This window comes from Lasioglossum baleicum, chromosome 7 (genome assembly GCF_051020765.1).
Source record: "Lasioglossum baleicum chromosome 7, iyLasBale1, whole genome shotgun sequence".
NCBI lineage: Eukaryota > Metazoa > Arthropoda > Insecta > Hymenoptera > Halictidae > Lasioglossum > Lasioglossum baleicum.
In genome coordinates this window covers 7,224,403-7,248,692 of record NC_134935.1, presented here as the reverse complement: position 1 = coordinate 7,248,692, position 24,290 = coordinate 7,224,403, and the positions used below count along the sequence as shown (strand labels likewise).

Sequence of the window (24,290 nt, the reverse complement as noted above, 5' to 3'; positions counted from 1 at the left end):
GCGTAATCTCTGTCAGTTTCAGTATAATTGGAGTTCTACATTGATTCCAGCGGATCGTTGCAATCGCGACGTTGCTGTTCGGTGGACACCATTGATTCTTATATGACAAGCGTTAGATGTCCTTTCATGTGCAGAACTAATTTTCAAAGAACAAATAATCTTTCTTTTACTATGTATTTACAGCAAAAAATTGATTTTCACAAAATTTCGAAAACAAATAGCTGAACGCATCATGGAAGAGGAAAGGTGAACAGCGTTCGCGTCAAAACAAACTGGTAAAAGCTTTGCATACGAAAAATCAATACTCGAGACGAACAGGCGTTTATTCGTCGAAGAATGGCACTGTCGAAAACGTCATTAAAGTCTTTTAGTAGGTGGAAAATGTCTCCGAGCATATTTTCGAGGACGAATTTACTGGGACTCGCTATTAATTGCACGAGATACGAAAATTAATAAAAGCCTCGTGTTTTTCCGCGCATCGGCCGCCTCTCGGAAGTTTTAAACACGGCCGAGCAACTCGGTCGTCCGACTTTAACGAATCGACCAGCTGCCAACTGGGGGAAAACAGAGTTTTTCATGGAAGATGTAAGCTGGGAGAAGGTTGCGAGTTTGTTTACGCTGCTGCCGGGGCTGAATTGCTCAAATCACAGGCCAGATTTCCATTAAATAATATATGTCCTTGCTTTACCTTTTAACCATGACCCTATGAGTTTCTTTCTAAAGAAAACGCACCGACAACGGTTGCCTGTATTAAACCAGCTCAAGAAATGCTTCTATCTTTCATACGTTTTTACGTTTACTACACTTTTACGCTCAGAAAATCTCTATTTAATAATCTTGGTCCCTCTTCCCGTGAAACTCGTCTCCTCTCGAGTTTCCAGCAGTAAGCGCGAGACTGTATGCTTGAAAAGCGATTCGCGAACTTGTTCAGATATATTTTAAATATCGATAAGATTTAAAGAGGCATACTATAATTATTATTTTGCATGGATATTGTATTGGGTTGGCAAACAAGTACGTTCGGTTTTTGTGATTTATTCCACTGTAAAAAGCCGAACGAACTTATTTGCCAACCCAATATATATACTCTTATATAAAATATTCCAACGATCCAATAATAATGACAGATTTGCGAGTAAAACGAATTTCAAAATAATTTTAATGAAATTTGACGCTGAAACCATAAAATTATCGTACCTAATTAAAGAAAATACGTTGAATTACGATATCGCAAACAAGCTAAAATGTGGAAGGCTTCGTGAACACTGGGATTACTTGCGAAATGTTTACTGTATACACATTATAATTATGTAATGTTCCTGTAAACTTCTGACGTAATAATGCAACGCGATAATAATGTTATCATTACAATAATAATTTCGTAACGAGGAAAATATTGCGATTGTTGCTGGTTATGGATTATGTACAATGCCCGACAATTACGTGCATCGACCTTGCCCACGCATATTCCATGACACATACATAAGGAGAACGCAAAAAATTGATTTATCGAATACGAAAAATCGAAATGGCTCCTTAAAACATCCAATAGCTTTGGATCTTCATTTTAAGTAATCGAAGTTCAGCGAACAGGCCACCTTTGTGCGGGACAGGGAGCCGTAAAAATACAATTCGAAGGTTCCCGTGATATTTTCCCGTGGCCCAGAGCCGCGAGGATTGAAAGGACCGTATCGGTGTTCCGTTCGCCTGTTCTTTCTTCGTTAAACGTCGCCCGCGGCGTGGCGCGGCGGCCAAGTATTTTATGCGACCGATCGAAACGCTATTTCCGCTCGATTTCGGACCGGCGAGGCAAGGCGAGGCTGCCTGGAAGTTTGTAAGAATTCCGTGATCCGAGAACCCCGTGATTTACATGGGCGAATTTGCGGCGGAGATCGACGGCCCCTCTTATTGTCCGCTTCGGAAATGCACGCTAAACGAAGAATCCCGGTTCTGAACCTCTTACCCGGGTCATGGCGAGTGTACAGCGGGTTGTCGAGATAAATTCGGAATTTTTTCGGCTAGTCTCATAAAGAAGATACACTGCGCGTGACTCGAAAGAAATTCCGTGAAAGGGTCCAACTGTTTTCCGCGCATTAATTGAGGTTGCAACGAGAGAGGTTCTACTGTACTGATCATGCATCAGGAGATGCAGTGATTTCGATTTCTTCAAAAGGGAAATAATTTCGACAGCTTTCATTAGTCCATTAAGAATTACTTATTAACACTAAACCTACCACTGCCGGTCAAATGACCGGTTTTGTATTTTTCATTTCACAATTTGTTGAAATTATTAAGTTGCTTACATCGAAATTGATTCGATAAATTTCTTTAGCCAAGCACATATTGTTATAGAAATTCTACGGAATCTAAATAAGTAGAGTCTTGTCATTTTTCTAAGCAAAAACATTTTAATTGCTTTTAGCGCTCGGTAGGTTTAGTGTTAAGAAATGACAAGCTGTAATTATAAATTTAAGGTATGCATATTCAAGATATCAGAGTGCTCTTCATTTAAAAACAAAAATTTTTTACGAATGTTAAATATAAATTCGGCAGAATTCGCCAAAGAAATTTGGTAACTTTCTGGATCAAAAATCATGTTCACGGAATGTTAATTTTTAAATGTTTGTTCTAATTATGATCTTTATTAAATTTCATCAATATCGACATTTTCGGCATTGCTGAATATTTACAAAGTAATATTAAATACCGATATGAGACAATTCATTTTTAAAATGAGCTGATAGATGTGCATTGTGTGTTCCGGTCACACGCGCTTGCTATGTTCGTCGAGCGATTCCCGTACAAGCCCGTACATGTTACTCGCTGCCATCTTCTGATGGACGATCAAGTACACACTTTAAAAATCTATGCAGCTAAGAGGCTAGCAGCGCAACCGAGGGAGCAACTCTCCGCGCAGTCGCCGACGGCGGACCTCGCGAAAGTATGCTCGGGGAATTCTGTGATTACGGCGGACATTGCGAAAGTTTCAGTAGAAAAATGCTGATGAAAAATGCCCGGAACGGGAACTGTTACACCCGCGAACGTAATAATGAAAATCACAGGGAATTACGTTTGAAATGCCGCGTTAACGAAACTATTCCGGCGGCGAGGCGTTTCGTATCGGGGAGAACGACGAACGGAACGGTAAACATTCTTGCCGCTTCGAAACTTGTTTCCTGTACGGCCCTGCTCTCCCCCGCGTTATTCAATAAGCGGAGAAAACTTCCAGACTCCGTAATTGCCGCGTTTTAATAAGCTGATCGCTGCGTTGTGCGCTCCAAACGCGTAGAAACTCGAAGATACCCGCGCCGAGGTCGACATTATCTTTATCTATTATTCCATTGTTCCCCGGTCATTCCGGTTAATAAATATCGCAGTTTTGTTGATAAGAGGATGGGAGACTATTAACTGAATGGCTATAGAAATCTCGTTGAAAACACTCGGCTGTCTGATTGAGCGTGGCGACACAATTGAGAACGTCACAATTGGCACCGAGTCATAAAATTAACGAGCCCGAAGCATTTAATTGTTCAAGCATTTAAATAATCGATAATGTTGAGTTAATGATGCACGAACCGGCGAGCGTCACGGTATTCTTTTATCAACATTGCCATGAGTCGCGCGAGTGTATTTTGCTTTTGTTGAATAATTCTAAGCTCTATCAGTAGACTACGGATCTATATGCAAAATAAAAATATTATATCCCGTAATATGTAGTCTTATTACGGTGAAAACAGCATAAGTTTTATATTTTACCCAATTAATTTCTCCAGAAATGCATAAAAATCCGCAGTCTATCAGTGTAAGTACAGCGTTAAAAATGTATCTTGAAAAAGAGTAACAATAGGGAAAAAAATAGAAAGTACCATTTTTCAGCCATTAATAATAATTGATAAAATAAATCACGTAGAATTTCACGTAGAATTTCTTTTTATACTTGCTCTAACAATGTTGTACGGGAAATAAAATGTCAAATACCATGTGATTTATTTCAAACTTAAAACTCATCTTGAATTTAAACCTTCACAGCGAAATCTGTTTTATTAAACAAATGAAATAATTCGAAATATAATATGCGAGCAAGTAATTAAAAGACACATCCGTTGGAACCTATTCATCACTGAAGAATGTAAAGATAGTCCAGAGGAAACTAAGATAGACACTACGTAAAAGAAATGGACAAAAGAATCGATGAACGATAGGTGATCGCTAATCTAGGAGGATATGTAGAGCAATATGATCTAGCCAACAGGATGATAAAACCGAATCGAAGATTATACATCCGGTAAAAAAAAATGTACGTTATACATGATCGATTTTATCAATTATTATTAATGGCTGAACCACATACAGTGACTCCCCTTAATATTCGGACGCTCTAAAAAACGCGATAATCTTTTTAATATTGGACTATATGATTCAAACTTTTTCGGAAGCTAGAACACTTAGTTCACTACAGGATGCAAAAAGAAATTTTTTCGAAAATTGCAATTGGTCGGAATTGTAGAGAAAATACTAAAAGATCCATGTTACAACTTTTTTATGTGGGCCTATATTGAAAATTTAAAAAATACGTTTTGTAGATCTGTTTCAATTAAACATATCCTGAAAATTTCGTCAAAATCGGTCGAAGTTGCAATGAGCTACAAGCGTTTAAAGATGGTAAAAATTGCAGATTTTCACGATTTTCGGCCTATAACAGCAGTAAATCTAAGAATTCTTACATCTTTCAATGACTGTCATTTTTCCCCGGATCAACCGATTTCTATGAAACCTTCACAATGCATATAACCCACGCAGATCTACAAAACATATTTTTCAAAATTTCAATATAGGCCCGCATAAAAAACTTGTAAAATGCAACATTTAGTATTTTCTTTAAAATTCCGGTCAAATGCAATTTTTGAAAAAATTTCTTTTTACATCCTGTAGTAAACTAATTGCTCTAGCTTTCCAAAAAAGTTCAAATCGCATGGTCCAATATTTGAAAAGTTACGGTGTTTTTAAGAGTGTCCGAATATATTAGTGGAAGTCACTGTAGGTCCTTTAATAACAACAAATCACGTGTCCATCATTCGTGTACATGAGAATGCACTCGAATTACCAAATTTGAACTTCGAAATTTGGTGGCAATGCCCAGCCCCATTATTATAGAATCGCCCCACTGCACCGTGTCGACGGAGTTGGTAATCGGGCGTGCAAACACTCACCATTCAGTACATGAACTTTGATGGACGCCGTATTGGCATTGCTGGGTTTGCATCTGTACTCCCCAGAGTCCGAGGGTTGCGCTGTCTGGATAAGGAGCCAGGAGGTGGTGATGTCGCCACCCTTTTCGGTTATCACCGAGACGCCGCCCCTGGGACTGTCATAGCTCAAGACGTTCTCGTTGTAATACCAAAAGATGAAGGCTGGTGGTTCCGAGCTGAAGTGTATAGCGCACGTCAGGTTTATCGTGCTACCTGCGCCCACGTACAGGTCTGGACCGCCCAGTATCGTCGCTGTCGGCACTGCAACCAAAAATCCCTTCGTTCGTAATCGAGTCCTCCTTTGGTTTACTTGTACAGGGTGTTTCAAAATTATAAGTACTAGGTTATTGCATACGAAATGTCCGATTTTTAAGAGTGACATTAAACAAACGCAATTTTGCGTGCCCAATGTATTCCATCTAAAAATTTTAAGTTTCTTGATTGTATTACGGTAAAAATAAGATATTATGGTCATTCACGTTTTTCATTTACAAGATTGTTACCATCAACTACTAGTACGTTAATTAATCACCATGTTTTGACCAAAAATCACATAATGCATAATGTTGGTTAACGTTGAAATAAACATTATTTAAAAGTAAAATTCTACAATAAGTATAAAACTATAAAAGCAACAGACACGTGGTTGCCTTACGAAAATGACAAGAATTAATTTAGACTTTGCGCGATTCTTATTATAATACGTGCTCTAATAAAGATACTTATTAAATAATTTCTTATGAAAGCATCTTTATAATTTCATTAATTGTGAAATAAAAAATCTAGAACCGGTCATTTGACCGTGGTACGTTTAGTGTTGAGGATTAGCTTTGTACCTTAAAGTTTTATATAATATTAGGTTGTAAAGAAAGAAATGCAGGATTTTTGTTCGTTTGTTTTAATTGCAATTTTATACCAATAAATATTTACCTTAATTTGATGAGTTATATTTAAAGCTTGTTTTGCGCTCTATTTAATTATGCTTTTGATATTTAATTGTATTCAAATTTTTATTAAAATATTTGGCTTTTATTTAAGGATGTCAAAACGCGATTTTCGCATTATTTTTTTCTACGAGTTCAAACTAGGCCGAAGCTCAAGCGGCTCGGAATATCAACGAAGTATGGGGCGAAGGAAGTGTCAACGAATGCACAGTGCAGCGCTGGTATCAGAAGTTTCGCGCTGGCAACGACGGCCAAATAATCTAATAAAAATTTCAATAAAATTAAATATCAAAAGCATAATTAAATAGAGCGTAAAACAAGCTTTAAAATTATATATAACTCATTAAATTAAGGTAAATATTTATTGGTATAAAATTGCAATTAAAACATTTCTTTCTTTAGAACCTAATAAAACGTTATCTAAGAGTTGCATTCTAAAAGCGGACATTTCATATGCAACAACCTAATAGAAGCTCGTACTTTTATTTAACTGAAGGGATTCACAGCGGATGTCGAAGAATTTGCAACGGGCTTGTTAACTTACCGACGACGTTCAAGCGAAATTGATGCGACTTGACGGGGATGGTCGATATCTGGCATTCGTATAGTCCCTGGTCTCTCTCCTGCGCCCACTTTATGTAAAGCGTCCATTCCGACCACTCGTTATTTTGGCCCTTGTTTTGCCCGTGGAGCGCTTGGAATCGCTGATCGCTCGTGTAGGTGTACGCTCCCGCCGTTAAAATGTGAATGTCCCTCGCCCTGACCCAGGATACCTTTCACAAACGGAATTTCAAAGAAGAGTCAATGATGGTTTTGTTGGTGGACATCGATGCGGACGCGGCTTCTTTGAATATAACCGCGTACCCCGCGATTGCTAAGCGAATTCCCCGATAACGAGATAGAGTATACGTTCGCGTTTCAACTTCAAACGGGTAGATTCTTTTTGCCTCCTTTTATTTCTCGTTGTTCGACAGTCGACAGACGCGATTAGTATTCTAACAATGCCCCCGTTACTTCGCCAGCCAGCTTAACGAGCTCTTCGACGCGTAAGAATAACGAATTCCGACGGCGGATGACCTAACCTCGTAAATATTCCCGTAAAAACAAGCCTCGCGCTTGCCGATGAGATTGAAACAGTCTGGGAGAGCGTCTTCAAGTTAAGTAACGGCACTCGAGATGTCTCGAAACGATTTACGAGTAGACGTCTTTGACGTTGTGCTAATTTTTTTCGAGCGCCACTGCATCGGTAATCACGTGGCATTACGTTTTAATACTGAGCTTCATTGACGAATACATCAGCCTCGTGATCCCGGAGAAACGATGTACATACTCTCTAGCTTATTTGAAAGTGTGTTAACCTTCCCGCTCGTTTAACGAGAACGAAACATTTCTACCGACCTAGAATCTTTCCTTTTTATATGTCTTTTTTCTCATGATTATGTACATACGAAACTGGTGCAATCTACTCGTAGAATACTGAAATGTTTAGTCATTTATTAACTATAAACAAAATGAAAAATGTAAGAAATATTTCGAATAATGATATAGTCATTTTTATTGGCTGTATTGTTTTCAATATTAAGATTATTGGTATAATACCTACATTCACTCTGGGTACATAGGTGTAGTCTTGTTCGGTTCTGTTAAACTAACGTTAACACTGTTCTCACAGTCCATATAATTTATGTAAATCTCATGAAAACATTGTGAATATAATGTGAACCAAACTTGATCGCTGATCTTTATGAAGAAACAAGTTAAAAACAAATTCTACGAAGTCTCATCACAGGCTGAGGCATTTGTTCCTGGTTCTAGTGTTGAGAACGGCTGCACTCGAAGAAAATACCAAGAAAGATTAATTTTTGAAAAGTTCTGAACCAGAATATTCCCTTAAGAGGGGTAGCTGTTACCCAAAGACAAGCAAGGGATGAAGTATTCAAGATATTCGAGGCAGCATTGGTCTCCGGATGGTTGCGAAGAGATTCGAAACTATTCAAGGTGCGCCGAAAAATTTGCTCTCAAGAATACAGGTATCCCCACTAGGCGAGCAACGGGGAATCTCTGAACATTTCTTGGAAGGGTTCAAGGCGGAGAGGCGTCTCTATGAGAGTTAATATTTCAGCACTGTCTCGTCATTCTGTACCGCTAAATATTTCACTAGGTCGAGACACGGGGTCAGAAGTTCCGGCACGAGCCCACTTCCGTCACCCGCACACGCCTGCCGCGTTCGTCCGTGTAATATATAATTTGTTTCGACGAAGGAGACATTTAAACTTCGGCCACGGCGAACTTTGACGTCTCCTGGGTACCACGGTAATTTCATCGGCCGTGTGCGAGTGTATGCTCTCGCCACCCGCAGCTAAAGTATCCGACGTACAAATTAATTCCTCGCCTTTCCGCGGAAATATTAATCTATACTCGAAATCAACGTTTTTATCAGAAATTTCAACTCCGCCAGGTTCTACACGTTAGTTACTCGTTTATTTCAAGCTCCCTGGAATATCGATTGTCGGCTGTCATTATTACAAAGGACTGGGAATATCTGGACTGAAAAATTTCAGTCAATTCACCATCAGAAATGTATGGTGTACCACACGGATATTAAAACTTTTCATTTACCGTAGCAGCAGTTTCAAACGAAATATAATGTGCTTTTAATCAAGAGGAATCAACACGAAATTTTTGTAACCAGTCCGATAATTGAAGCATTGATGAAATGGTATATTGTATACAAATCTTTGAGCGAAAAACTTCAAAATTGTATGTCAATCCGAAAAACAGCTTCCAAAAAAAATTTAAATGAAAATAATGTTTCTGTTTAACAACATATACCTTCTACACGTATATTATGAAGTAGTTTTTAGATTGTGGTTTGATCCTTCAAACAGGATTAGTGGAAAACCAGAAACAAATACGTTTTAATAGAATTTTTTAATAAAATTCTGGAGAATCTCGTCTCCTTTTTGCGTGTCCGCTGGTTCCTCTCGTTACAGTGTCACAGAGAATCCCGAGCAGTGAGCACGTAACGAGGTATTCCTATATTCCCATGCTAATCCATATTAAACCGAAAATCCCGCAGACTCGTGACCGAGTCCTCTGTTTACGTGACGACGAGATTCTGGCTAGGAGACACATCAATTTTCTGGGACACGGTGGAGAGGGCAAGCACGGACGAGTTCCTCCGAAACGAAACCTATATCGACCAATATCCTTTCACCCGTGACCCGTCCTCGTTTCCCCGAGGATAATAACGTTTCGGCGAGCAGTTGCGAGCGATTGAGTGACTGATTGCGAGGATGATCGAGAGGTACGATCCGTCGCGTGCGATACACGCAATGTATGTTATACATACTAGACCGGATCGAAAAAACACTTTCTTCGAAATCGACGACGCCCACGAGAAAAGTTGTGGTTCGTCACCCTGATGACAGGATCAAAATGTCAAAGTTGCTCAGGTTGCGCATTGAGCACAAAGATTCAAAATTAATATTCGGACGCTCTAAAAAAAAACGATAACTTTCTGAATATTGTACTATACGATTTGAACCTTTTTGGGAAGCTAGAGCAATTATTTTGCTGCAGGATGGGGAAAGAAATTTTTTCAAAAATTGCAATTGATCGGAATTGTAGATAGAATACTGAAAGTTGCATTTTACAACTTTTTTTATGTGGGCCTATATTGAAAATTTAAAAAATACGTTTTGTGGAGCTGTGTCAATTATATGCACTGTGAAAGTTTCATCGAAATCGGTTGATGCGGGAAAAAACGACAGGCATTGAAAGATGTAAGAATCCTTGGATTTATTGTTGTTACAGGCCGAAAATCGTGAAAATCTGCAATTTTTTACCATCTTTAAACATTTGAAGAAATTTTCAGAATATGTTTAATTCAAACAGATCTACAAAACGAATTTTTTAAATTTTCGACGTGGGCCCACATAAAAAAGTTGTAAAATGCAACTTTCAGTATTTTATCTAGAATTCCGATCAATTGCAATCTTTGAAAAAAATTTCTTATCGCATCCTGTAGTAAACTTGCTCCAGCTTCCCAAAAAAGTTCAAATTGTATAGTACAATATTTAAAAAGTTATCGTCTTTTTTAGTGCGTCCAAATATTAATTCGTTTCACTGTAGATGGCGTCAGGGCAACCAAAAGGTATGATTAAACATAATTAAGCACATATTTTACGTGTATGGCCAGTTCGTATCTCAGAAACAACGAGCGGAAACGTTTAAATTCAGCATTTGCGCTCCTTGTCTCAGTGATGTTAAATCATACTTTTACCGTTCCCAAAAATGCGCACTACTGTACAGATCTCGAGCGAAGGAGCCTAACCGCGTGATCTGCTCCGCGAAGGAATGATTCGGCTGCCTATCGGCGCGAGAAATGAACTTTTCGCAGGGACGAAGGAAGTGGTTAATTGGATGATCGGTTCATCCGCTCGCGTAATCTAGAATCGCTCGAGATGCGCAAGTCGAAAGAACCGGTCCGGTGTTCGTATTCGATCAGACATTGATAAAGGTCCCACCAGCTCCTCTATCCGCGGACCACTCTAATACTTGGATCCAGGCAGAGGAGCTTTTTTAATTAGGCTCCGACCGCTTAGAAATCACGGCAAAGGGTGTCTCTTTTTATTCGCTCGACCCGCAAAGTTCAGAAGTTACCCGGCTGAGGGGGATGAAGTTTTTTATTAACTTTGAACGCGTTTGACCCAGTGTAGTCAGACTGAGGGGAATACGGTTACCTCCTCTCTCTGACATTATAGTCACGTGAGATTGTGGCACAGCCTCGACAGTGGGAGTTGTAGAAGGAATAAGAGTGAGAGAAAACTCGTGATTAGCTTAGCTTGTTTAACCTTGTCCTAGGAACTTCCCTAATTACGACTTTGTCTGTTCTTCAGACGCTGTAGTATGAAGGGAACTGGGCTCACGTGCAGAGTGACCAGCAAACAATGGCAGCAAGCAAGCAATGAAATTTTATTTACTCGCCGGTTGAGGCCTGTTTGCCATAGTTAGGGATAGGGTCTTTTTAACAAACACAGCATCCTTGGAAGTACAAAATTTCAGATCATTCACGAATTAGCCCTCAAACGACTACAGCAATGATGTTAGTAATTTGATAAAGCAATACATTTTTATCAAAATTAATTTGTTATTATATTTTGCACACGTTCCATATTTCACTTCTATTCTGAGCTTCATCATCGAAGTTGGTTCGATGGATTCTTCTGGTCGTTCGAGGATTAAAGCAAATTAATTCTTGTATTTAATGTTAATTATTACAATTTATTAATAATTGCGATTCAAACTATCAACTGAACAATCATCCATATTAACGAAGCGGTGTACGCTGTTAATTGCATTAGCGACGATAACGTGTTGACGTGTTTCAATTACGTAAATCCAATTGTCAACTCTGTGTATCAACTTCAATCTATGTTTATATGTATAGTTCGGAAATCGTACACAGAAAAGGGAGAAAATTGACTAGTCACTATAAATTATTTAACGATTATTCAATATAAACAGATTTACGGACACTTGTACGCATAATATCACAAATCAATCATTCGTTAATAGCAGAGATTTTCCAGAGGACTGGCCAATTACGTGAAACACTTAGCCCGAAGTGGACAAGATATTGATCGAAGTTCTGCTAGGAAACACTGAGCGTAATTTACATGCCAAAGGGTTAACAATCGAAGTTAGAGCCGGAATGCGATCCGTCAGTAGCAGAACGTCGAAATTTATGGATCCATCCCGGCGATCCTTGGCAATTAATCCCTCGAAACGTACATAAATTGGAAAAGGCAGCTGTCTCCGGCGACTACGAAGAGGAGCGTGCTATGCCTGGCACCACTTAGCGTATTTACCCGAGAAAGTTTACGTCTGGCGAGCCGTTGCAACGTGCCACGCTGCTGCTGCTGCTGCTGCTGATGCAACGGAACGGATGCAGTTTAACGCTCCCGAACTGAGCCATCGCATCGAGACGCTCAGGCACCGGTAGGCGGAAACTACGGGAAGACGTCCAAGATGATGAATGCCAAACGTTAAGCAGAACTGCTGCTAGCGAAACTGCGAATGGATTCGCATATTGTCTGCCGCGCGAACTCGCCAGCAACTTTGTACATACATTACATTTTTGACAGATCGGCAGCCGCCCCTCCTCCACTGCATTGTGCCACAAATTACTACACGGTTCATCGATCGTCTTGCTCAATTGCAGTTCCATCAATTCGTCTTGAAAATTGTAACAGAAATGGACACGGTTTGGATGTTCTTCTGCTATTTGTAGAACGATTAATCTGAAATCTTTGTGACTTTTATATTTTCAACGTAAAGCGTACACAAGAGTGAGGCACCTGACTTGATCATCTCGAATAACTTCTTAATTATTCTTTATAATTATAATTCTTTATAAGTGGAGGCGTTTAGGAGATTTAAAGGCAATTCTATATAATTATAATTCTTTATAAGTGGAGGCGTTTAGGAGATTTAAAGTCAGATTTGGGCAACAATTTAATCAACGATTGACGAATAAATTTCTACTTCAATCGTTAATCGCAATTAACGGTTAAATTTCTACTTCAATCGTTAATCGCAATTAACGGTTAAATTTCTACTTCAATCGTTAATCGCAATTAACGGTTAAATTTCTACTTTAGTCGTTAATTGTGATTAACGATTACATTCCATTCAATTGTAATCATCAATCGGATAATTGATTAATGATTAACTGCTGAAATTTCGAAATGGAATACGGAATCGAAACTATGAATACTGAAAAAAAGTATAAGCTGAGTTTAGTCATTTGGTCTATAATACAAACTCTGTTTACGTGCTTTTATGTTTTTTTCGATGATTTCTTTTTTTAATTAACGATTGACCATTAACATCATCAATCGATTGAATCAATCGTCCATTTTTCAATGATTACCTTTTTTAATCAACGATTGACGATCAAACTTCATCAATCGATTGAATCAATCGTCCATTTTTCAATAATTACCTTTTTTAATCAACGATTAACTTCATAAATCGATTGAATCAATGGTCGATTTTTCAATGATTACCTTTTTTAATCGTACACATTAATCAATCAATCTTGATTAAAATTTTGATCGATTAATGCCGAACTCTGTTTGAAGGGATCGTACACTTTTTGATTTTAATTTAAATATTCTAGTTATTCTAGTCCGATTTAGAAGCCTTTCTCTCATTATAAGAAAAGTGATTGCAATTATATACTGACATGCACGAAAACAATTTGCTAGAGAAGGCTCATCGTGAATGCAGATCTTTACAAACAACAAGAGTTGAATGAAAATTCCTTCTCGATTCCCAATCCTTGTGACAAGTAAACTAAAATACATATGCGCGCTCTCTCTCTCTCTCTCTCTCTCTCTCTCTCTCTATATATATATATATATATATATATATATATATATATGACATTCCGAAATTCTTCTACTATTTTTCATGTTTATGTGTAAACTAGCAATTTTAGTTACAAACGCATCGAATCCGCAGCCTCGTCAGCAGATTCGGCGGACGTCGTTTCGGCATATTCGGCAGAGTGCGGCGCAGGAAATGTCGATTTGGCTGAGTCAAGATATCAGGATTACTGGCAGAAACTCAAAACCAGGTATGGGTCCGAGAGAAAGCTCGATTTCATTGATACAAGCGTAAATATTGGCTTTGGTACAGCCTGTCGGATGAAGGGTATATAGATCCACGGGACACAATGCGCCGTGCCGCGAACGTGAGAGCTTCATGGTGTTTCTTCGAGGCAACGCGGTATAATGTCGTAGGGAAATCCTCGAATCTACGATATCCCCGGTGCGCGTAGTTCACAAGTCTTATCTCGGTAGATTGGAGTTCGGCGACTGTCTCGTGACGGTCAACTGTCCTAGATCCTTGTTCGCGAATCTTGGTCGCGCGAAGCATGCGAATATCGGGTATCAATCACTTTTTTCATTGTTTTATGGAACAAAAATGAGGACCTAGCTCGGTGGTGTAATAATGTCATCATGGTGTATCTCAGTGCTGGACACATTTTCCTCCATTTAGGCGAAACTGTCCCCACCATACCGCACACCATACAGGGCGGTCCGATTGAAAATGTTTTTAACAGGTATAGCAAATTTTTTGTCAACTCTTTTTTTCATGATTTTTCAAGTCACGTCCAATTTTTTTGCAAATACACCTATAATTTTTTACGCCTGTTAGGAAATGTTTATTATTCATTAAATATTTATTTGTAGCTAATTATTTGATATTTCACAAAACGATTACCATTACTTTCCAAAATGACTCTCATTTCAAAGTTGGAGTCGGATAATATACAATATAACCATTTCCATTCAGTAGGTATGTAATTAAATTTTTTTAGTGCCATTTTGGCGTTAAGTAATTCCAACTTACAATTACTTGTAATTGCATTAAAATTACTTGAAATTGCAGAAATAAAATTACAATTACATGTAATTGTAATTAGTAATTGCAATTACTTTGGCTCAACCAATAATTGTAATTGCGGACCACAATTACAATACAGTAATTGTGAAAGGAGTAATTGCAATTACTCAACACGATTACAGTCATTGTAATTGTGTCTAACAATTACTTCAGTGTAATTGTTCTTGTAAACCACTAATTTTTATCTTTTGGAACATTTAACCGTTTTCTTATTGAAATTATAGCCACTTTTGCACATGTAATTGAAGATGTAATTAAATACTCATGTAATTAATTACTGCCCAACGCTGTCAGAAAGCGTAGAGACACTACGTTCTTCGACGTTTGCCGAAATTACGGTTGTGGAAGAAAGCAAAAGATTTCAAATTGAAAAATAAGGACCACTCCAGTGTTAACGAATCACGTATCGAGGAAATCCGTGCGACCCGACGAATTTAGACGTGGGTCAAATGGAATTCCACGGCTGACGCGGGGGACAACGAATGAAATTAAAGGCGGGTCTGCCTCCGACTGTATAATGAATTCACTTAATACGGTTTACACACCCAGAAATGCCGAAATTGAACAGCCCCGTTGCCCCGGCTGTGCTCTAAGCCCAATCCCCTGTACTCCGCCGTGATCTCCAGCTTCCTTTTTCCCCGTAATCCTGTTTGCCTACGAGCTTCCTGCGGAAAAGCTCCACGAATCTACTGGGTGGGTCGCAAGTTCTGCTCTGATACATATGGACACGTCACTGGCTTGATAATTTAACGTCTTCGAAGGATATATTCCACCATTTTATAGAGCAGTTTTCAAACGCGAGCTTCATCACGAAGTTCAGAACGCCGATTCTCCCGGATATTTTATAACCTCTTATATATTTCATAGCGCTCGAAACTTTAAACATCGGAAGCCAATCATCCGATTTATTTCGAGCTCGAGAGATTGCTTCTGGAACTGCCTTATTTTCGTACGAATGACGACTGGGGCAGTGCTTGCTGAATATTTTACAGACATCGAAACTCCAGCTTTCATACGAACGTCGATTTCTTGTTCCTGCTTTTCATTATTTCTTACTTGCCCTAGTTTAGGTGACGTGCATACTGCATACTCGCGCGGATTAAGAATTCTCTGTTCAAACGAAGAATTTACGAGATTTTCGCACGATTCGCGAATGTGCAACGTTCGAAGCTGCTGTATTTATTGGTTCGATTATTTTGTTACGCTTTGATCACCAAGAAGAGAGATAAAGAAAAAGAACGAACCATTTTCACTTTATTACTGTTATTATAATTTACTTACGAACCTTATGAAAACTATTAAATGAAAGAATTGTTATTCCAGTCTATGTAATTACTAGACTGCGGATCTTTATGCAAAATAAAAATATAGTAGTTAAATAAAAATTAATTTTGCCTCTTAATAGTCTTTTTACGTTGAAAATAACATAACAATATTCTTGGAATTTTTATATTTTTCACTGTTTTATATTTCAGCCTGTTAATTTCTCCATAAGTGCATAAAAATCCGCAGTCGAGTTATTACATTTTATCCGGCAACGAATGTGGTAACTTTCATGCCATTTCAAATATGGAACATTTTCGAAAGAGCTCGCACGTCGATGACAATGCGACTCGATCGGGAAAGTATTGTATGTAATCGAGGTCAACGTAATTTTGGGATTTCCTGCAATTCGAACCGTTATCGCGAGAAATTCCGACCTTTGGTCGATTACCGTCGAACGACAATGTCTTCCCCATTCTAGTCTGTAATTACCAACTTCAGGAAGAAGTTCTTCCAGTCCGAGAAGTCTCTTAGAAGGAAACGGTGAAGCTTCTCGAACGGAAATTTGTCTGCGAATCGACTCGGGTTCGCGTGTTTGGATGCTGTAAGCTCAAGATTTCCGGAAACTTTATTCTACCAAAATCGAATGGACGCGCGGAGAAACGAGCTAATTATCTGACATGGTTTCGCTCCGGGAAGCTGTGGACTACTTTTTCGAATGAATCTAGATCACAGCTTCCCAACGGGAATACCACCATACACCGGTCCTTTTTCTTTCTAAAACATTTTAAAATTAAAAAATTACGAATTGTAATTATGGGGATGATTTCCTTGGTAGGAATATTTAACCATGAACTCCGTTACCTAATTTAACTAAGAATGTAATTCATTGAGGCATTTTTACTACGATCATCTAAGTTTAACACTAAACCTACCAAGTACTAAAATAGATTAGAACGTTTCACCTTACAAAAATGACGAAACTGTATTTACTTGGATCGCTTGATAGGATGGATTTGCTGGATAAGTGTACAATTTTAATAGTTATAAGATAAAAAATTAAGTAAGTTCAGTGTTAACAGACTATATTTATTCTGTATAGTACGATTTTCTATGAATTAATTGCACGCGAAGTCCAGCGTCATTTCTTGACTACTAAAGATTGAAAGCTTGCTTTATTCTTCTCTATATACATATAAAAATGCAGTGCTGACTCATTCACTCACTCACTGATCAACGCCCAGGCTAAACCCTTGGACCTAGAAAGCTGAAATTTTGCACAGAGGTGTCCTTTATGATCTATACAAGGGATAAGAAAGGATATTTCGAAATTCAACCCCCAAGGGGGTGAAAAGGGGTTGCAACGTTTGTATGAGGAATATTTTGTTCGTGGTTGGATTTACTTCATACGTGGTCTTAATGCTCTTTGATATAATTAATCAAACACCTGTTTTGGTATTGCATAAAATTCAACCCCCAAGGAGGTGAAAAGGGGTTGCAACGTTTGTATGAGGAATATTTTGTTCGTGGTTGGATTTACTTCATACGTGGTCTTAATGCTCTTTGATATAATTAATCAAACACCTGTTTTGGCATTTTAAAAAATTGATGCCCTAAGGGGGTGAAAAGGGGTTTTGAAATCTAAGATGGCGGTATGACATAAAATTAAAACTCTATAAGGGTGAATGGGGGGTTAAAAGATTTTATGGAGAAACAATATCAATTTCCGAGGGCATTGAACGGTTTTCTGTGCGAGCGAAGCCGCGGGCAAAAGCTAGTCTATTTATAATTTTAATTTGTTATAGAAATTGGAGTCCCCGCATTTCATCAAGAATATGGTGGCAGCAGTAGTTGAGGGCATTTCTAGGGCAGAAGAGTCTACACGGAAGGGAAGTGGTGTTTTTCGCTCCAAAAATCGAGCTCGAATGCAGCCGGGATACGCGGGCAGCGATGCAATAATCCGAAACGGTGGTCACGAAGTCATAATTCGAGTACCGCGTGTACACCGCCATACCCGATTACTTTCGATCGACCAATAGCTGTAACGTCGGGACCGCGAGCTACCATAAAATTGAGTTTCCAGTTGCCTTGAAGGTCGATTAACGTCCAATCGAGACCAGGCAACTCGATTATTTCCTGCAAATCGCTTTTCCTAAGGTCTTTACGAAGCCCGGATTTCCTCTCGAGCCGGGGCCAAGAGTATACCGTTCCTTCGCGTAATTACCTTACCGCCGCAAATTCGTCGGAATCCCATGGAGTAACAGAAAGTTTCGGAGAAGGCGGGCAGCATCCCGGTAGCATTTCGTCGACGCATTCAACTGTCACGTGCAATCTCACAGGCCGAATAGCTCGCGAATGAATTCTGACATGACGGGAGAGGTTCGACGACGGTAGAACCTTCGATCGAGATGACGCGGAGAATTCTTTTCTACGCGATTCGATCAACGAGGAACGACGGCGAAATAATCTTACAGTCTTGTCGCCCAGATTCCGAACTCTACACGTCAGATAGGCTGCCTTCCCGATCAGCGCCGTCACGTTCGTGTTCTGCGTGTAGTCGAACGTCGGCTCGGCCTTCGATTTCGGCCCTGACGCGTCGACCAGCAGCTGATTCCGCGGCCGACTCTGGCTCTGGTGTCGATCCATGTTGTCCATCGCCCGATCCCCTAAGCTGAGCGTGTCTGGAACATTTCAAATGAGTTCCCAATCAGAGATCGAAATAGTTCTCCTTCGTTTTTGAAAGAATTCCCTCAAGAATTCCTTGATAATTTTCCTCCACTCCTTTCCCTTCATTCACTCCATTCATCCCTCCCCTTTCCTTCCCTTCCCGAGATCCCCTCCACGCTTTCTCTCTCCTAGATCGTCCCTAGATCTTCTCTCCTCCTTTCCTTCTCAAGATCCCCTTGTCACACCTAGATCCTCCCACCCCTTTCCAAGATTCTCTCCGCTTATCTCTCCCCTGGATCCCCCTTCCCTTCCGTTCCCTACCCTAAATACACTCCTCCTTTCTGCTCCCTAGGTCACATCTCTTGGCTTCCCGTTATCAGAATTTGTTCCCGTAGCAGTAAAAAAATGCTCGAGGGCTCACATAAAAAGTAGGTGATGGCACTTCGTGACTGGGGTGTATAGGCTTAAAAAGGATCACGAAATCAGCTTTGTAGAAATCGACTTTAGGTACATCGATCTTTCTGACTTTGTCTGAGCGAGGCCTTTGAAGCTTCCCTAACAACGGGCGTCTTCTCCGCCAAATTTGTCTCGTTCGAGAATCTTCCTTTACCATCATGAAATGATAGTGAAGATAAAGGATAAAAGAGCATCGAACAGTCTCTTCTTTTCTTCCCGTTTGGTCTCATCGAATCGGTGCCCGAGAGTATCGATTCCTGAAGATGCTACGCGAGAAGCTAAGAGTATATACGACGTCCGTCCGTATACCTAAGCAAGCGAATCACTTTGACTCTGTTCCGTCTGGTGTATAAATGCCGAGGCCACCGGGGAATTCGGGACAGTGGTTCTTTGGTAACGACCCTGGGCGCATTGGATCCTCATTCCCGTTTCTGTTTGTCTAGCCATCTGGCTAAGGAGCTGGTTTTCGAGCCCGAAGTCGAAGCGTTTTGACCTCTTTCCGTTGCATTCAAGAAAGTTTTTTAATCTCCGGCCCCACATGTCAAAAAGTTTGTCCTATCTGTAGACGAAAGGGAAGGATCTCGATTGTTCCCCGGAAACGCCGTTATGATACTCGCAAGGAGTTGAGCCACCATTTTGACAGGTTGCAGATAGTCCAAAGACAAATCTCTGGTCGCAATTTGAAAAATTGAACCGATAATAGTATCGTGCATACATGTGTTTAGTATTCTATAGAAATGGATTGAAGAGTAATAAATAGGCTGCGGATTTATTTAGCAGTGAACATATTAAAACGATTTGAGGACATCTCAGTGTATTACTTTCAACTGTATAAAAAAGAAAAAACAATAGTGTAGGTGGACTAGTACTAAACGACAAAATAAAGATGTTCAATAGAATTTTCCAGTGACAGCAGGTCAAACGTGGCAGTAATATAGTAACGGTAAAGTTCATTAAGTTCTATAGAACTAATTGGATATCTGTCAACACGGATTTGCCCAGACGAGCCTAACAATTTCGACTGTGCGCGAGTGTTGACATTGCGTGGCTGAATGCCCGAAGCTAAATGCAACATAGTGTTCGATTCCATTGAAATGTTTTAAATCGCGACGGTTCTATTTGAACCGAATTCACAATATTGTTTTAGCAGAGTGTGCCGGATCGTGATTCTGTGTCGCAAGACTATCTATTGATCTCTATGTACCTATCTGCCCACCAATCTCTCTCTTTCTCTCGGCCTCCCTCCCCCATTTCTCTCGGCTTATCGCACCCTGTATCTGTCTTGCTCCATTTGTTCTCCGTCCGTTATCTTTTACACTCTCGTTCTTCTCCATTCTCTTTTTTTCTGTGCCCGCGTGTTGACTTCTTTTTTCTTCGCGCATAAAATCGCTCTACCACGGCTGTGCTCTCCATTTTCTTTATGTCTCCCCCTCTCTCTGTTTCGGAACGACCGTCTTTAATAGTGATCGTTGCAAAAATGGAATGCAACAGAGTATAATTCCTCGTGCGTGGAAACCTCCATTCTCCGAACGCGAACGCGGCACGGCTCGTCGAACGATGCTTTTAAATATTTGCAGTCGACGAGAGACAGAGAGAGAGAGAGAGAGAGAGAGAGAGAGAGAGAGTTGCTGGCAAGTATTTGCGCCCCTAATGAAACACTTTTAATGCACTGTATGCTCTACTCGGTGCGGCTATCCCGATTAATTATCGATCTCGGTGACGTACGAATTAATGACGAAATTGTGACGCTACACAGTGGGCTATTTGGCCCGGGAAGTCGGGAAAACGCTTTGTATAATACTTCTTTCATACAGAAAATTCCATTTAACATTCCATTTCAAAAACTGAAGGTGACCCTCATATCTCGATAAAAGAGTAAAGCAATAAAAAAAACAGATTAGAGCACTGTATGTCTCTCAGGAAACCAAGCTACTTTTGTTCGAAACATTTTTTCGTAAAACAAATAACTTAAGAGTTGTTTAACGTGATCACAATTCAATTTAATAAATAGACCGCGGATCTTTATGCAAAATAAAAATTGTCTGCATCGATTGCAAGAAATAGAAATCAAATTCAATGTTATTTCTTCCCTTGATGATTTTAATAGAGGAGAAGTCACATATTAACGTCCTCAATTTTTAAAAATTTCCAACAACTTCGAGTTTCATCTACTCAACTTTGCTACAAATGCATAAAAGTGCGCTGTCTATTAATAAATAATCAATACAGTTAGTCCGGATATATAACGGGCGTTCTCCTGTACTTTAAAAACAAGAGTAAATCTCAGCGACTGGAAGAGGCGTGCGAAGGGTCCGAGTACCGATTAACCGCAACGAGTAATATCGTGAATGCATATTCGCCGATAATATTTACCAGTGAGACGAGCAGGACGCGTGCAGAATTTCGAGTTCGAATTAGTCACTAAATTTCGCGGTTCTTCCTGCGTTGCGGCTGGTCTGTTCATGAAAACAGGAGCGCCATGCGAAACGGCCGCAGAGGTCCGATCGGGTGAATTGTAACCCTTACATTATCACAGCCGGCGAATATTAATGTTCCTTTATTTCGCTATTTGCATGGTAATCGTTATTGCCGGCGTTCTCTACATCGAGCACCGCGGTCGCGGGTGTTGGCTCGGCCAATAGAGGTCGACTAAAAATTCAGAGGCGATACTCGCGGCATTAATCATTGCGGAAAAGTAACCGTGGGCTCCTTTATTAAACGGCGAACGAATTTACCGTGTCGCACTCTGAATAGTCAATTACATGCGACGGGCTCGCATAAAAGCGTCCTCCTTTGACGTCTCTGCCCGGACAAACCTAATATATCAATAAACGTATCTAATAACGTAGTCGTCGAAGTTTTAATGATCCTCGCAACAGTCGTTTGTTCTCAGCTCCACCGTCGAACACTTATAAATAGACAGCGGATTTCATACATTTATGGCAAAAATGAGTAGGTGTAATTTAAAACAGCAAGACCATTGCAGAAGGATTTCACTAACCCCATTATCTTCCGAAATATCTTCCACGAGGTTACCCAAAAATACCCTGATCATACCCATATTTTTACAAATGGCTCCAAATCTAACGAGGGATGTGGATGCTCTGTTATATTCCCTAATTGTCGTAAATTATTTAAACTGCTTGACTTCTGCTCTGTTTTTTTCTGTAAAGCCTCGTAATAACGAGCTGTTCAATCCATTATCTCTTCTCAAGACTCCAACTTTATAATATTCACCGATTCCGCTAGTGTACTGGAGAGTCTATCCTACCCAAAAAAGCAAGACCCCATTATCATTCACATCTTCAATGCCTTAATCGAAGCTCAAATCAACAGCAAAGAAATCATCTTTTCTTGGATCCCCTCTCACGTAGAGATATCGGGCAACGAAACAGTTGATGCCGTGGCCAAAGAGGCCTCTAAAGAAATGCCTACAGAATGCCCTGTTTTGAACAGAGATATGATAAAACAAATTAAAAGAGAAATTAGAGTTGAATGGAATGCAAGATAGACTAGTTCTCCTCCCTCTAAGCTATCCTTGGTGAGGCAAGACCTCCTAAATAATGAATGCCCTCAGGTTACTAACAGAAGAGATCAGGTAGTTCTCACATGACGTCGTATAGGTCATACTAACCTAACTCACTTATACAGAATTTTGAAAGATCCCCCCCCCCCCATGTGTACCCGATGTAATAATAATACTGTCCCCTTTTCTCCTTCCAAAGACGTCGCTTGGCTATCGCTAGCAAATTAAGTGAATGCCTCAATGTTAATGAGAATATCAGCCAAGTCATGACATTTCTAAAATCCATCAATATATGTACCACACCCTGTAATCATTACATATAATAGCTGCTAATCGATCTTTCCACAATGTACTTGTAATTAGTTCTAAGGCTAAGGATCTAAATTTGAAATTTACATGTTATAATTCTTGTGGTCGCTAATGACTAATTTAAAATAATTTTAAAAAAAGACCATTGGACAGGAAGTTCCAACTTGTAGCTCGTGAGTCAAACGCGGCACATTCCCCGCTCAGGTTCTACCCCCACTCTTAGACTTCATCGTTGCCATAGAACCGCCCACTAACTCTACGTCTGTACGTAGTAGGGATCTCGCGGCTCTCGGAGGGGAATAAGTTCGAACTCCCTGCTCTATAGGACATGGCCTACACTCGAAAGCCTCAAGACTGCTCAAGTCCTTCAAGACTTTCAAGAAGCAAAATTTTGCGACTGGAGGTCGGCGCAAAAATTGAGAGGCTACGCGGCATTAATCGTCGCGGGTCCGCGGAAAAGTGACTGCGGGCCCCTTTTATCAAGAGGCGAACGAATTTACCGTGTTACACCGTGAACAGCCAATTACACGCGACGGGCTCGCATAAAAGCGTCCTCCTTTGATGTCTCCCTAGGCAGATAGTGTCGCGTCGTTGATCTCCGTCCGTTCCCCGAGTTACCGTGCAAGAGGGAGGAAGAATTCTTGAAAGAACGGGTGAAGGTAAAGAGGACCCTTAAGCGTATCTAGTTAAATAAGTTGTTGGAGGACGCGGACGGCAAGAATAGAGGCCGACCGTTCTCAATAGGAAAGCGCATACAAAGTGCCTATAGCTCACTGCTCTCTCCGCAGGAGAACCATAATAGCCGCGGGGGCGTAGCTATAGCCAGAAGGAGATTGGATGGAATTAGATTAGATCAGAGCTCATTACACTTCGGCTTAAGAGTGAATTAGGTAGAGAATGGCTAGGCTGAGAGCTGCGCCGAACGTCATGGGAAAGCCCTCGACGACGACGACGCACAGTGTCGCACAACGTCGCTACACGCCGCGACGCGCCGTGGGGGCCCAACCCGTGTGTATCGTCCTCCGTTGTTTTTCTCGTAATCCATCACCGGCCTGAAAGAAACTCCGATACACTCGTGTCCCCTGGATATGCGTATGCAGTCGCGAGACCGTTATAAATATACATGACCCCACCCTCCGCTCGATGTTACAACTATGGTAATTTCCCGGCGTGCACTGCCGCGCCAGCTACTTTTTCAATCGCGTAGCAAGCGCCGAGAAAACGTTATCCTACCACCCGGATAAGGGGAATGGCTGTCGCGAAATCGCACCGGGAATTATTGCTTGTACAAAGTAATTCTCGGCCTTCTCGCGGAAACATTAACGTCAATTCAAAATCGAATAACAAGTTAATCAAAAATGTAAATGTCTCGCTCTGTTGTCCCAATTTTCAGTCTCT

At 40.2% G+C, this 24,290-nt stretch overlaps 1 protein-coding gene across 1 annotated transcript in view; it reads right to left on the bottom strand.

The window, feature by feature from the left end:
• The window catches only part of LOC143210999 (zwei Ig domain protein zig-8), a 53,865-nt gene that overhangs the window by 4,764 nt on the left and 24,811 nt on the right, over positions 1 to 24,290 (bottom strand). The window contains exons 2-4 of the mRNA XM_076428380.1: positions 18,407 to 18,615; positions 6,738 to 6,966; positions 5,211 to 5,510 (exon numbers count right to left, since the gene is read on the bottom strand). Coding sequence (XP_076284495.1) covers positions 5,211 to 5,510; positions 6,738 to 6,966; positions 18,407 to 18,615 — 738 coding nt within the window. The remainder of the gene's footprint in view (positions 1 to 5,210; positions 5,511 to 6,737; positions 6,967 to 18,406; positions 18,616 to 24,290) is intronic.